This window comes from Delphinapterus leucas, chromosome 19 (assembly GCF_059928025.1).
Source record: "Delphinapterus leucas isolate spDelLeu-1000000601 "Yukka" chromosome 19, BTC_Dleu_Yukka2, whole genome shotgun sequence".
Taxonomy (NCBI): domain Eukaryota; kingdom Metazoa; phylum Chordata; class Mammalia; order Artiodactyla; family Monodontidae; genus Delphinapterus; species Delphinapterus leucas.
In genome coordinates, this window is record NC_143147.1 from 49,484,688 (window position 1) to 49,497,750 (window position 13,063).

Consider the following 13,063-nt stretch of genomic DNA (forward strand, 5'->3'; position numbering starts at 1 on the left):
GTTGTATGGAAATGTTTCATAGAAATTTATATTTAAACTTGGTACATTTTATTGTATATAAACTCTAACTCAATAGAATTGATTTTTAAAAAAGCACCCAATGTGAATTTCCTGAATGGGCAAAGGGCTGGATGATGGATGAATGAATGAATGTGTGTCAATGAGTGTCTCAGATGATTGCCCACCTGTCCTGGTGTCTGAGGGTGCCTTTGCCCTCTTCTCTCGGTGTCCACGGGTTTTCCCAGAGGCGGGCTTTGGAATCCCCAGTCTCTCCCTCCCGCCCTCCATCCCGCCCCCCCCCCGCCCGCCCCCCATCAGCAGCGGCAGGGAAAGATGCCCCAGAGAGCCCAGCTAACGCTCCCTGGCTTCTCTAAGGTTGCTTCCAGGGGCTTCCGGGGGCCTCCCTTCCAGCTGCCACATGCCAACACAGCCAGCTTGACTCAGCTCCGTGGTGCCAAGGTCAGGGTTGTGATGCCCAGGTACAGACACGCAGTGCCAGCAGCGCAGCAGCCCAAACACTGGCCGACTCCGCCACCTTCTGGCTATTTTCGGAACTGCACTCCTAGCGCTCTAGAGAAGCTGGAACCTTTATTGAATACTGACCGGGGAGCCCTGCACTGGGCTGGGGACTTCATTAGTTTCACTTTTTCGAATCGTCACAGGTACCATGTAAGGTGGGCTTTGAGACACGAGGAACCTGAGGCACGGTGAGGCTAAGAATTTGTCTAAGGTCACACAGTAAGTTACAGAGCTAAGATTCCTACCCAGGTCTGTCCAATCTACCCAGTTTATGTTGTCCACTAGGCTATACCTTGCTTGGAAGAAAGGAGGGAAAATTCACGATTGAACTCTTTCCCCACCTCCCCAAAAGAGAACAAAGGCTTCACACTTCCAGGGAAGGTGAATGTCGTGCCTCCTGTATGCCGGACAATGTGGCAGGCAAGAGGCAATGATGTGAGGAGAAAGGGTGTGCTCAAAATAACTGTGCTCAGACCTACTATACATTAATAGACACTCTGTGACAAACTTTGTCAGTCCAAGCAGGAAGACCCATAGTTCAATGGGAGTTAAGTCAAACAAGGTCTTGAATTTGTTCCTTGGACCCAAACGCCTGTGTTTCTAACTCAAGAATAATAACCGAGGAGTAACCGAGGAGTGGCATATTATTTTTACATCTCATTTGCATATGATTAATTCTAAGTCAGAGAAAATGGAGGTCACCCTGGCCCCTTGCTTCTCAACCCCTCTGGGATGGGCCTGACGCTGGCCACCTCCCCCAGCCCGTTGGGCTCCTCCATCCTCACCAGCCCCTCCCCACTCCTTGCCCCTGCCCACAACTCCCTCCCCCCAGAAGTCCCTTTCCCTTCCTCCTCTGTCACCCACGCAGCCCCCGCCACCTGGCCGCCCACCTGAAAAACTTTTCCCCAAGTTCTTGAGAAGTCGCGTAGGATCCAGGAGAGAAAAATCAAAGTAATAAAACCTCATTTAATTCCTAACGGAGGGCAGAGCTGTGAGTTGCAATTATCTTAATGCTGAGCTATTTTTACTCTCTCTCCATCTCTGTCTCCTGCCTCTCTCTGTCGTGAGGCTTTCTCTCTCCCCCTTTGTCTCTCCATCTCTCACATGTGTTTTCTCGCTCTTTCTTTCCGATGTTTCCTACCTCCCCCTCCTCTCTTTCTCTCACCTCCTGTCTCTGTCATCCTTCCTTCCCTTCCTCCTCCTTCCTGTCTGTCCCTTGTGACTGTTCCTCTGTCAGTGAGGTTCCCCCGTCCCTCTTGGCTCCAGGGTTTAGCAGCCAGAGCTGTGGGTGCCTGGGCAAAGGTTGGGGGAAGAGGGCAAAGACCCTCCCCTCTATCCCTGAAGACCCCATCTTCCAAGCTTAGCCAAGAGAGGAGAGTCTCCGTTACCAGCTGCCCCAGCTTGGGTCAGGGGAACTTTTCCTGGGCCACCCAGAGCTCCAATCCTTTTGGCAGAAGCTCTATGAACAAGCCTCCCTGGTCAAAGGAGCCTCAGCCGCTGTGTTCCCCAAGGCCCTCTCAGCTCGGATGGGCTGTGAGGTTCCACTGGTAGTGATGCCTCCTTGTCCCTGTCCTCTCATTACCCATCCAGCTGTCCTCTGTCCCCTTCATCCCAACCAGGACCTTCCCACCTCCCCAGCACTGGAAGCCACAGGCCTTTCAGCCTCATCTTAGCCCAGTGGCCACTCAGGTTACTGCCTGAGCCATGCCTTTCCTGTGCCCCTTCCGACTCCCAGGACCTCCTCATGTACAGTGCCAAATTGGTCGTTACCGCCCCCCACCGTAACCCAGCTGAAGGAGGGGTCTGGGCCAATCCAGGGGCTGCCAGAGATGCCCACACCCCTGGGCCAGCAACCTGGCATCTGGCTGTTTCCCCACAAGCATAAAAGTCAACAAACACAGCGGGACTTGAGCCAGGCCTGGGGGTTGGGGGGAGTGGCACTGAGCAGCCAGGGCTTCCAGTGCCCATGGGCAAAGCTCTGCCCTCCTGCTACCCTCTCCTCACCCCCAGAGTGAGCGCTGACTCTGGGGCACTGCATTGTGCCCCTGACCCCATTTTCACAAGATTCCTCTGGCCTCTTGCTCCTTCTCGCTCTGCCAAGGACCCAGCACACTGGGGCTGGGAGTGGAAAAGTTGCTGGGTGGGGGGAGGGGGACGCCTGACTGTTCCAGGCCCGAGGGTGACCAGGAGAAAAGAGAGCCAACACAAACAGAGCCCCAAGAAGACACATGCCTATGTACACGTCTACACACACACCCTCTCGTCACCGCAGAGGGGCATTCAGTCCCTCGCCCCTAGGCCCACAGAGGGAAACACCAGTTCCTGCAAAGATACCCAGGACCTGGACAGATAAACAGGGACACTCCAAACCACAGGGCCATCTCCTCCCCTTTCTCCCCTCCAGAGACACACACAAACGCCTCTGCAGAGAGAGAGGTTCACACCTCAGAAGCGAGCACACACACACCTCTCCCCCCTGCTCTATTCCTGCACCAAACTCACACACGTGATGGCACGTGTACTGGTACAGGCTGGCCCCCAACACCCCCAACTCTATCTCCCCCAGGCTGGTTCTGTCTCCCCCACGTTAGATCTGGGGAGGCACTTGAATCCAGGATACTTCACGGCAGGGACACATTCCCCGCCCCCCACGGGAGTGCTCCCAGGATCACAGCCTCATCCCCTTCTACTGTACAGGCTGGAGCTGTGGATACAGTACCCACCCACCCCCACCCCCCCACAAGCTGGCACAGCCTGCCCATCACCTTGACAGCCTCTGACATCCTCCCCCACCTCACCCCCTCCCCCGCACACACACAGTCTTCCCACACCCTGCCACTCACACCCGCATCCTTGACACTCTGACACACTTACTCACATAGACTCGCACACACTCTCACCACACCGACACCCCCCCACCCCACACACACACACACACACACACACACACACACTCCCTAGCTATAGGCACTACAGGGCCCCTGGCACTCACTTTCACACACTCCCTGCCATGATGACTGACACGTGTCCTCCCACGCACAACCCGCTCCACGCACACTCGCTTTCTAGGACACCCCCATTCACAGCGTGGCAGGCTGGTGGTATTCTCTCCACGACCTCACAGGCCTCCCCGTGAAACTCCAAGTATCCACACCAGGAAGGGGTTAAAGCCAGAGTCCCCGCTGCTGCTCTCCCCTCGGCCTGCCCGCATTATCCTCCCTGCTGGACTCCATCAATAATGCAGCTTCAAGTTCTGGGGAGACGGCAGGGGGCCCCCAGCCCGCTCCCCGCGTCCTGGCTCACACTCCCCGCCCTCCTCCCGGCCCCGGGAGAACACGCTCCTCGGCGCTCATTGGCCCCTGTCTCCTGAGTCCTCCCACCAAGCTCCCGGGCGCCAGTCCCAGGCTGAGGGGACGGGCTGGGCACCCCAAGGCTGGGGCCGGAGGGTGAGACCCGGAGAGACGGAGCGAGGCAGAGGCAGAGACAGAGACAGACATGCGGAGAGGGAGCAAGGGAGCTAGAGGAAGGGCGGAGAGACACTGAGAGAGAGCGAGGGAAGGAGGGGAGAGACAGGGACCCAGACCCGCGAGCCGGGGAGCCCGGGGTGCGGGCGCGAAGGCACCGAGGCACGGGCGAGCCCCGGAGCCCGGCGGGGTAGGCGAGCAGGCGGCCGCCCCCCGCCCCCGCGCCCCCTCCCCTCGCCGGCGCGGTATTTTTATCTGTGCGTGAACAGCCCTCCTGCTCCTCCCCGCCGCACTCGGCCCGCTGTCGCCGCGGCGCCCTGAGCAGCGCGCCTGGACCGCAGCCCCGGACCCCGCGGCGCGCGCCCCGCCCACCGACCACCCGCCCGCCATGGACCCCAAGGACCGCAAGAAGATCCAGTTCTCCGTGCCCGCGCCCCCCAGCCAGCTCGACCCCCGCCAGGTGGAGATGGTAAGGGGGCTGCGCCCCAGCCCCGGCGGCGCCCCCCTCACCCCCGCTAAACACCCGGGCTCCTCTGCGCTCCGGGGTCTGAACTGGCCCGGGAGACGGGGGCGAAGGAGTCCCGGGCCCGCCTCGGACGCGGCGGGGACGTGGGGCAGCGCGTGAAGTTCGCTGGAGACTCGTGCAACTTTTCCCCCCGGGGCCTCGGTCCTGATCCCGGGGCGGGAGAATCCCGGGCGGCCCCAGGGAGGGCAGACGGTCCTCCGGACCCTGCACAGTGTCCTCCTTCCCTAAACTCCCACGCGGACCACTGGTGCCGCTCAGATGTGAGAAACATGGTACACTGACCTATTACACAGAGCAGGCCTCCGCCCAGCTGCCCCACGCTCTGGCTTTCTGTCTAGTTCCACCCTGCGTGCCTGGGCTGGGGTCGCCAGAACCTTGTTCTGACCTCTAGACAGAGCCACAACATGGCAACAAGGGTGGGGGGGATGATGACCAGTCATCACAGAAGCCAGAAGTCCTCCCACAGACAACTGAGTTCTCTGGACAGCCTTTCTGGGGACTGGAGGCCTCCAACGGCTTGAGGTGGGGGTGGGGGGTGGGATGTGACGGAGGGAGAGAAGAGGGTTCTGCCCCACACCCCGCAACTTAGCCATTCACTTGTTGCTGAGATGGAGCTGGCACCCCACAGCGCAGTGAGAGTGGAGCCAAGTCATTTTGAGGAGAGCTAGGCGGCCATGGGGGCGGGTTGGGTCCCCGGCCCAAGCAGCTTTTGGTCTGGAGGGCAGCGTTGGGAGCTTGGCAGAGGGAGGCGGCGGTTTCAGCTTAATTCACCTGGTTCTCTTTGTGCATTTCCCTGGAGCTCAGAGGGGACCTAATTAACTGACAGTTGGTCTGATTGCCAAGCTGGGGGGAAGGCGGGGGAGTCACTAGGAGTGCTCAGTGCGCCCCCCACCCCCCGGTGCAGCTTGGCTCATGTACCAAGGAGGGCAACTTTTTGTTTTTTATGAGGACTGGGTGAAGAGTTCTGCAGCCTGAGAGATACTGCTAGAGGGACCCAGAGCCAGGCCCCCAGAGACCACACCCAGGCCCCTGTGGGTCTGAGGGTCAGACCCACACCTGAGCCTCAGTGTGAGGTTGGAGGTGCCTGCAGTACCAGGCTCAGCCTCCCTCTGCAACTGGATCCACTTTCCCTGGAGCCTTTGAGCTGACCTTAGGTAGGCAGGGCCATGTGGGTGCCATGGCCCATGGGGCATCTTCCACAGCCAGCTTCAGGTCCTGAGGTCTGATGTCTTCAAAAATGAGAGAGGAAGGGCCTTGGTAGGGGAAGGCAGAAAGGGAGGTGGCAGTTCTGGAGTAGCCATGGAGTGGGATGGGCGTCAGCTGGGAGCCAGTGATGCATTTTTCTTGTCCCTTCCCTGCCTTGGCATGCTGTGTGACTCTGAGCTCTTTGCTGAACCTCTCTGAGCCTTGGGTTTCACCTTGGTAAAATGAGGGGGTTGGGTGAGCTATGGAGTTCCTTACAGCTCTGACAGGCTTTGATTCAAAGGTTCCCTGGGGACTCCAAAGCACTGTTTGTTCCCTGCTGCCTGGGTAGGGGGTGGGGAGTGGGCTGCAGGTGTCTGTCCTGCCCCTCCTCCTCCCCATCTCTTTCTCTATCTTCTTAGATCCGGCGCAGGAGACCAACCCCTGCCATGCTGTTTCGGCTCTCAGAGCACTCCTCGCCAGGTGGGCCCCTACCCTGCCCCCTAGTGCTGGCCCCTTCCTAACCCTGATGCCTTCTTGGGGCCCCTGCCAAAGTCCCATGAGTAGGAGACTGAGCAGAAGATGGGGGGGTTAAGGTCTGGGAGCCCAACTCCATTGGGTTCATTTATTGACCAGGCACCTCCCAACACCAGGAGGGAAAGGGCACAGAGACTGAGCCTTTGGGGAAAGTAATTCAGATTCTTTCTCTCTTCTCTCTCTCCCTCTTCTCTCTTCTTCCTGGCTCGGTTCACTGGTGGCCTCCCTCAGAGGAGGAGGCCTCACCCCACCAGGTGAGTTTCCAGGGGCAGCTGGAAGGAGGGATGCCAGGGCCCTTTGTGATGGGCTGGAGGGGATTACTTCCCAGCTAACACACGGTGCCACCCAGGAGGACATTAGCATATCAATTGGCACCTCAGTGAGAGTGCCTGGTGCCAGGGTGCCGCCAACACCCTGCCCTTGTCTTTCCTCTGCCCTTGTCTTTCCTCTGCTCAGACTCAGGCTGGGCCTCCAGAACGCAGGGTCCTGATCTGAGCCAGGCCATGGCTATGGAGTCCCTCCCAAAGCCACCAGTTAGCCTCAGCCTCGGTGCAGGAGGTGCAGGACCCGAGGGGCAGCAGTGCCTGGGCCTGGACCTGAGAACAGAGGCTAGACCAGTCTGCCTGGGTTGCCTTGGTGGGATAGAATGGAGGGAGGGTGAAGGAAAGGGGCCTCTGTAAGCCCATTTAACCTGGCACTTCCCCAGCAGAGAGCCTCAGGAGAGGGGCACCACCTCAAGTCGAAGAGACCCAACCCCTGTGCCTACACACCCCCCTCGCTGAAAGGTACTGTCTCCCACTCATCAGTTGGGCTGTCCCCTTGACCCCTGCAACTGGGCTGACATTGGGTGTGTGTGTGACATGTTGAGCTTTTGTTGGTGGGGATGGATAGTCTTGTGTACCCACCCCAAGCCCTACTTAGAGACCAATTCTTTCTTAATTTGGCCTTGTAAAAAGAAGCAGCCCAGGGGCTGAAAAGGGTGGCATGGGTCTTAAAATTAGGTTGTGGGGTTGAAAGAAAAGAGGTACGTAACAAGTAGGCATCGGCTCTGCACCTCCTTTGCAAGCATGCACTGGACCACCTCCCCCTCCTTCTCCCCGAAGGGCACCTTCTTTGGGCTGCACCCCTTGCTCTCCTCTCCCATTCCCGTGCCATTTGCACAGGTCTGCACACCGATGTTCCTGCTTCTCCTTTCTATACCAAAAGGCAAGTCATTCCTATAGTACTCACTTATCAAACACCTAGTGTATGCCAGGCCCCCCTGGTGGGTGCTGGGCAAAAATAAGAGTAAGATTTGTCCTCAGCCCTCCTGGGGCCCTTCACCTCAAAGAGTCAGGGAGAGTTACAGAGGAGAGGGTGTTTAAGCTTGGATGGGAAGGCTGAATAAGAATTCAACAGGCAGGCCAGGCATGGAGGGGCATTCCAGGGAGAGGGAGGAAGGTGTGCAAAGGGAAGCTGGTGTGAAATCACAGGGGTCTTCAGGGCCGGCCTGGAGACTTGGCTTCCAGGGGGGAGCTGGGGGAGATACACCTGGAGGAGAAGGTGGCACAGGTGGGGGTGTGAGGAGGGTCTCTTCCCAGCTAAGCCTTAGGATGCCTTCCTACACCCACCTCAGCTCCCACCTGAGGCTCTTCCTGCCTGGCCAGCCCCTCCTCCCACGGAGGCTGGGAGGGAGGGAACCAGAAGGGTGTGCGGAGAGCTCCCTCTGGGGTGGGTTTAATGATTTCCCAGTGAACGGCCAAGTCAACAGGTGCACCTGTCAGCCTGCCAGCCAAGGTTGGGAGCAGAGAGACTGGGAGGAGAGTCCAGAAGGGCAGGAGCCCTTTCTCTTCCTCAAGGACAGGACGAGGCAGGGACAGCAAGCGGGCAGTGGGTTCATCTTTTGGAAGGCCTTTCTACCTGTTGGGATGTGGGGAAGGCCAGCCCCTGAAGCAGGCATGAGGGAGGAGGTGGCATCTTCTCAGGAGAGAATATGAGAAATCTATCTCCTCCCCATCCTGGGCTGGGCTGGGGGCAAGTGCGTGTGAGAGGGAAGAACCACCCTTGGACTCTTGATTGTGAGCGAGGGGCAGAGGGCTGGGGTGAAAAAGATGCCAGAAATGTGCCCCTGCCCCCGTGGCCCCTTTGGGCTGCAACTTAAGGAGGGTCTGAGTGGGGAGAGGCAGGGCGGTGGAAAGGGGCCAGGAGAGGGGTGCGGGGGCTGTGCTGGGGACCTTGGAGCTTAAAAAGGGCCTCTTGGGTCGGGGGAACTCAGGTTCCCAGAGCTGGAGACAGAGGGATTAGGAGACAGTTGGGAGGATGAGGGGGAGACCCCAGAGAGCCCTGCGAGGCACGAGGCAGGCGAGGCACGCGGGAGGCTCACGGGGCGCCAGCACAGGGCTGCGCACACCTATTGTTGATGCTGTGGCTCACGAACTGAAGAACTGAACTCTCCGCCCCCGGCTGCTCGAGCTGCCACCTCCTCTCCTCCCTTCCTCCCTTCCCCAACGCTCAGAGGACCCTTCTGAACCTGCAGGGCACTGTGTTATAGGCTTTGACTCCTTTCTGGGCAGGGAAAGCATCTGGCAGGGTGGGGGGCTTGTAGGTGGAGAAGCTCAGGGCCCCCAAGGAAGGGTGGACACTGAGTCTTGGCTTGAGGGGGGTCTTCAAGGCCGAGCTCTCACACTTGCCTCAAGGTGAAGCTTTCCCCAAGGACAGGGCGGGATAATTTATCGCACTTTTATTGCCTGGGTAGCTTGCCCAGAGCCAGCAGGAGGCACCGGGTGGAGCTCGGGGCAAGGCAGGGCAGCGGGCAGGCACAATGCACCCTCTGTGCCTGGCCCTGAGTTGGCAGGAGAGCGGTGCCCTGCTCCCTACACTGGAGGTTTCCAGCCTGGATCTGCCCCCTCTGGGCTTTCTGAGGGGAGGGGCTGCCTGCGGAGCAAGGAGGAGCTGCAGCAACTGCAGGGCCCAGCTCGTCAGCACCTGGTCTCTGGGCCTTGACTTTAGTGACCCAAATGCTCTAAAATCCCACCAGCTCCTGGCCCCCCTGCTGCCTCTGTCCCAGCCACTCCTCCCAGGGTCCCCCAACCCCTGCCGTTCTCCCAGAGTCCCCCAGCCCTGGCCCCTTTCTCCTAACCCCCTAGTCCTTTCCATCTTTTAGAAACTTCTCTCCAGCTGCCCACACTGTTCCCTTGCTAGGTCCTATCCCAGCAGGCCTTGGTGGCGTTGGGGGGGTGGGTGGCGTTCACTGCTTTCTAGGTCACCGCAGAGGGAGCTGAAGCTTGGGGATGTGGGTCAAGATTGTGGGGGCCGCGTCTGAGCACGCCGCATCCCCAGGCACGGACTTCACTGGCTGCAGACTATTATGTCCTCAGCCTCAGAACTGTTCCTACCTCTTAGAGCCTAGGGCAGGGGTGTGTGGAGTAGCATCTACGATGGGGCAGTGCCGGGGAGTGGGGACCAAGCCCAGCATGGGGTGGTGGGCAGGATCGGGGTAGCAGTGAGCCCTAAGCAGGCTGGGCACTCCCCTAGAAATTGAAAGGGACACATCCCCCAGGGCCTGGCCCACGGGCCCTGTGCCTTCTCCAGGGGCTGTAGCTGGTGGACAAGCTCCCCAGCCAGGGAATGTTAAGCTGTTGCTGTACCCGCCTGGTCTTGTCCGGCTTGGCAGGAGCTGCCTGGTGCCAGCCTCTGGGAGAGCAGCACCTTTGGACAGCTTAGGAGCCAGACGTGATCAAGAGGCTACCCCCTGCTGCTTCTGCCCTGGTCTGGCCCCCAGCAGGCTGACCTGCAGCTTTTAGCTTTTGAACTAGACCCCTGTGGGGGATTAGCTCTGCCCCAGGCCCACAGGAAGGAGGCTGGGGACTGGGCCACATGCCTCTCCCGCTTCTTGGGCCTGGCTGAGCCCTGCCTTCCCGGTCCCCCTGTGCCAGCTGTGCAGCGCATTGCTGAGTCTCACCTGCAGTCCATCAGCAACCTGGGTGAGAACCAGGCCTCAGAGGAGGAGGATGAGCTGGGGGAGCTGCGGGAGCTGGGCTACCCAAGAGAGGAGGACGAGGAGGAGGAGGACGAAGAAGAGGAGGAGGACGAGGACAGCCAGGCTGAAATCCTGAAGGGCGGCAGGGGGTCTGGTAAGCTGAACGGGCTGTGAAGCCTGGGTTCCACCACCACAGATTAGGTGGGATCCTCCCTGAGTGTCCTGGAACACCCCCTCCCGGTTCACAGTTTCTCACACATGTAAAGGGCCTCCCCACTCTCTCATCCCACAGGATGCCTTGCACTCAGCCTTACCTGACACCTGGGCTGTTCCCATCCTTGACTCAGTCCTTCTCCCAATCAGGTTTCCTCCAATAATTCCTCTCTTCCCTAAGAATTAAGGCAAGGCCACCTGAGGTTTGAGGCTAGACCCAAGAAAGGACTTCCCATCCACGGCAGTTGGGAGGTGCAAGGAGATGGGGGATAGTGGGCTAAGAGTATCCAGTGCCCCATCACCTGCATTTCTGAACACAGGATGTGGTCTCTGCTGGGGGGCACAGGGCTGGTCGATAAGTCCTCTCCAGGAACCTGTGGCTCTTTTCCCCTTTTGTATTTCCTAGGCTGGAGGTGAGAGGGTGCCCTCTAGTGTCTAGATGGAGAATGTAGGATTCAAGAACCAACTGCGTTGGCTGCAGCTCCAACCCCAGCTGCCTGGAAGAGAGGGGCCAGGGAGGGCATGAAACCTACACAGAGGGCCTCAGAGCTAGAGACCCCAAATCCCCAAATCTCCACAGGGAGTCCCAAGGCCCAGAGAATTCCTAGGCAGGAAGATCTCAGCCCTCCCAGGACTGTTCTTTCTAGGCCCAGGCCATCCACATCTATCCCTCCCAGTGCACCTTAAACGTTTTGGTGCCATTATTTATGGAGATGAAAACTAGCCAACCACTCCTGCTTGAAGTGTCCATCCCTTGCACCTCCCCCCAAAATGGCGTGGGCCTCCTCTCTGCCTTGGCAGCGGGGGCATCGATCATGGGAGCAAAATCTCCAGCTGGAACAGGTGAAGAGGAGGTGAGAGGAGACTGTTCCCTTAGGAAAGCAGCAGGGCAGTGAGTCAAATGACAGGATGACCAATCTTGGAGCAGCTCCTAAGTGCCGGCGCTGGGCTGCAGGGTATTAACTATTATCTTATGTAAGGCAGTCTACACAATTTCCCTCTTACCATCCCCTTCAAAGAGGTAACAACGGACCTATCTAAGTCATATGGCTAGTCATTGCAAGAGCTGTCTTAGTCCAGTGCTCTCTCCACTATACCACGATACCCTCCGAAGGCTTAGCCACAGCCGGCTGAGAGACTCGGCTCCTGTTCCAGGACAGCCAGATGGATACTCAGAGCCTGTGCTTTTATCCCTTCTTTCCCGTCCCCAGCTGGGCAGAAGACTACTTTTGGTCAAGGTCTGGAGGGTCCCTGGGAGCGTCCGCCTCCTCTGGATGAGCCCCAGAGAGACGGAAGCTCTGAGGACCAAGTGGAAGATCCGGCATTAAATGGTGAGGTTTGGGGGGTGGGGTGGGGCTGGGGAGGCGGGGCTGGGATATTGGTGGGCGTGGCCAGACCCTAAGTCCATCTGCTTGCCTTGCAGAACCTGGGGAGGAGCCACAGCGCCCTGCTCACCCTGAACCTGGCACATAGGCACCAGCCCTGCATCTCCCAGAAGTGGCGAGGGCATTGCTGTTCCCCAGAAACCCACTCTGTCCCCACCCTATTTTGTACCCTTCCCCTCACTTGCTAGGGCTGCGGCTTCTGACTTAGAAGACTAGGGCTGGTCTGTGTTTGCTTGTCTGCCCACCTTTGGCTGATGCCCAGAGTCCCTGGGCACTTGCTGCCTGATGCCTACCCCTGCCAGTCATTCCCCCATTCACCCAGTGGGTGGTGGGATGTGAGAGAGCTTGCATTGGGAAATCCAGTAAATGGGGGACAAAGGTTCATCCTTCACAAGTCTACTCCCCAGACCCTCTCCCCTGGGCACAGGAAACCCACAGGGCAGGACCCTAAGATCTGGGGAAAGAGGGTACTGAGAACTTTAAGTGCCCACAGATCCTTCTCCATCCCCTGGGGAATTCCAAGTCACCACCCCTCTCACTGGCTTCTACCAGGGCCCAGGATTCAGGCATCCTTTCCACAGCCTCAACATTTTGGAACTCTTCCCCTTATCAACTGCTCCCCAGCCTGGGTGCCTGGAAGATGGACTGGCAGAGGCTGCTTTGTTGCATTTTGTTTGTGCTTTGATGCCAGGAATGCCGCCTAGTATAAGTCCTTAGGGGGGCACATGGTGGGGGAGCCAGGCTCTCCTTGTCCTCCAGCTGCTCTGCCCCCTTCCCTCCTTCCCTGACTCCAGGACTGAACCGCTCCCATGCTGTAATAAATCTTTGTAAATAACTGCTGAGACTTCTCTTTCAGGGGGAAAGGAGAGGGAGGAGGTAACAGGTTTCCCTGTTAACCCTGTGGTGGTCATCCAAGGGTCAGGTCCTCGACCCTAGTGTCCAGTCCTCTAGTTTGGAGACTTGACTGCTGACAAGCTCCGAGCCCTCTTGGGAAGGACCACAGGAGTTCTAGATCCTGCTGAGGATGGCTGAAAGAGGCAGAGGGGGAAAGAAGAGTCCTTTAAGAGTAACTGGATTCCTCCAAAGGGCCTGTCCCCCAGCCCCACAGGCCTCCCCTCAGGAAGATCCCCTTTTTCCTCCACAGTGCCAGGCCTGTGTGGCCCAATAAGGATGATGCCCCTGGGCTTCTTTCCAACACCCCTACCGTTAGGAATATCCTTTCAGGCCTAACTTTAGCTGCAGCCCCCACTTCCGCCCCTTGGGGGTGGGGCCCGAGGGC

The 13,063-nt window shown here is 58.6% G+C and overlaps 1 protein-coding gene across 1 annotated transcript; it reads left to right on the plus strand.

Annotated features, from left to right (window-relative positions):
• Positions 1–4,341: 4,341 nt before the first annotated feature.
• On the plus strand, positions 4,342–12,594 carry PPP1R1B (protein phosphatase 1 regulatory inhibitor subunit 1B). The gene is made up of 7 exons (XM_022558233.3): positions 4,342–4,452; positions 6,114–6,174; positions 6,460–6,482; positions 6,938–7,013; positions 10,143–10,340; positions 11,611–11,730; positions 11,823–12,594. The coding sequence occupies exons 1-7, from the start codon at positions 4,372–4,374 to the stop codon at positions 11,870–11,872; spliced, it is 609 nt and encodes a 202-aa protein (XP_022413941.1). The 5' UTR covers positions 4,342–4,371; the 3' UTR covers positions 11,873–12,594.
• The last annotated feature ends 469 nt before the right edge of the window (positions 12,595–13,063 follow it).

Excerpts from the sequence above, each read along its gene's own strand:
- PPP1R1B (XM_022558233.3), top strand. The coding sequence starts at position 4,372 with ATGGACCCCAAGGACCGCAAGAAGATCCAGTTCTCCGTGCCCGCGCCC. Across the intron at positions 7,014-10,142 it reads CACACCCCCCTCGCTGAAAG|CTGTGCAGCGCATTGCTGAG; the intron begins GTACTGTCTCCC and ends CCCCTGTGCCAG. Across the intron at positions 10,341-11,610 it reads GAAGGGCGGCAGGGGGTCTG|CTGGGCAGAAGACTACTTTT; the intron begins GTAAGCTGAACG and ends TCCCGTCCCCAG.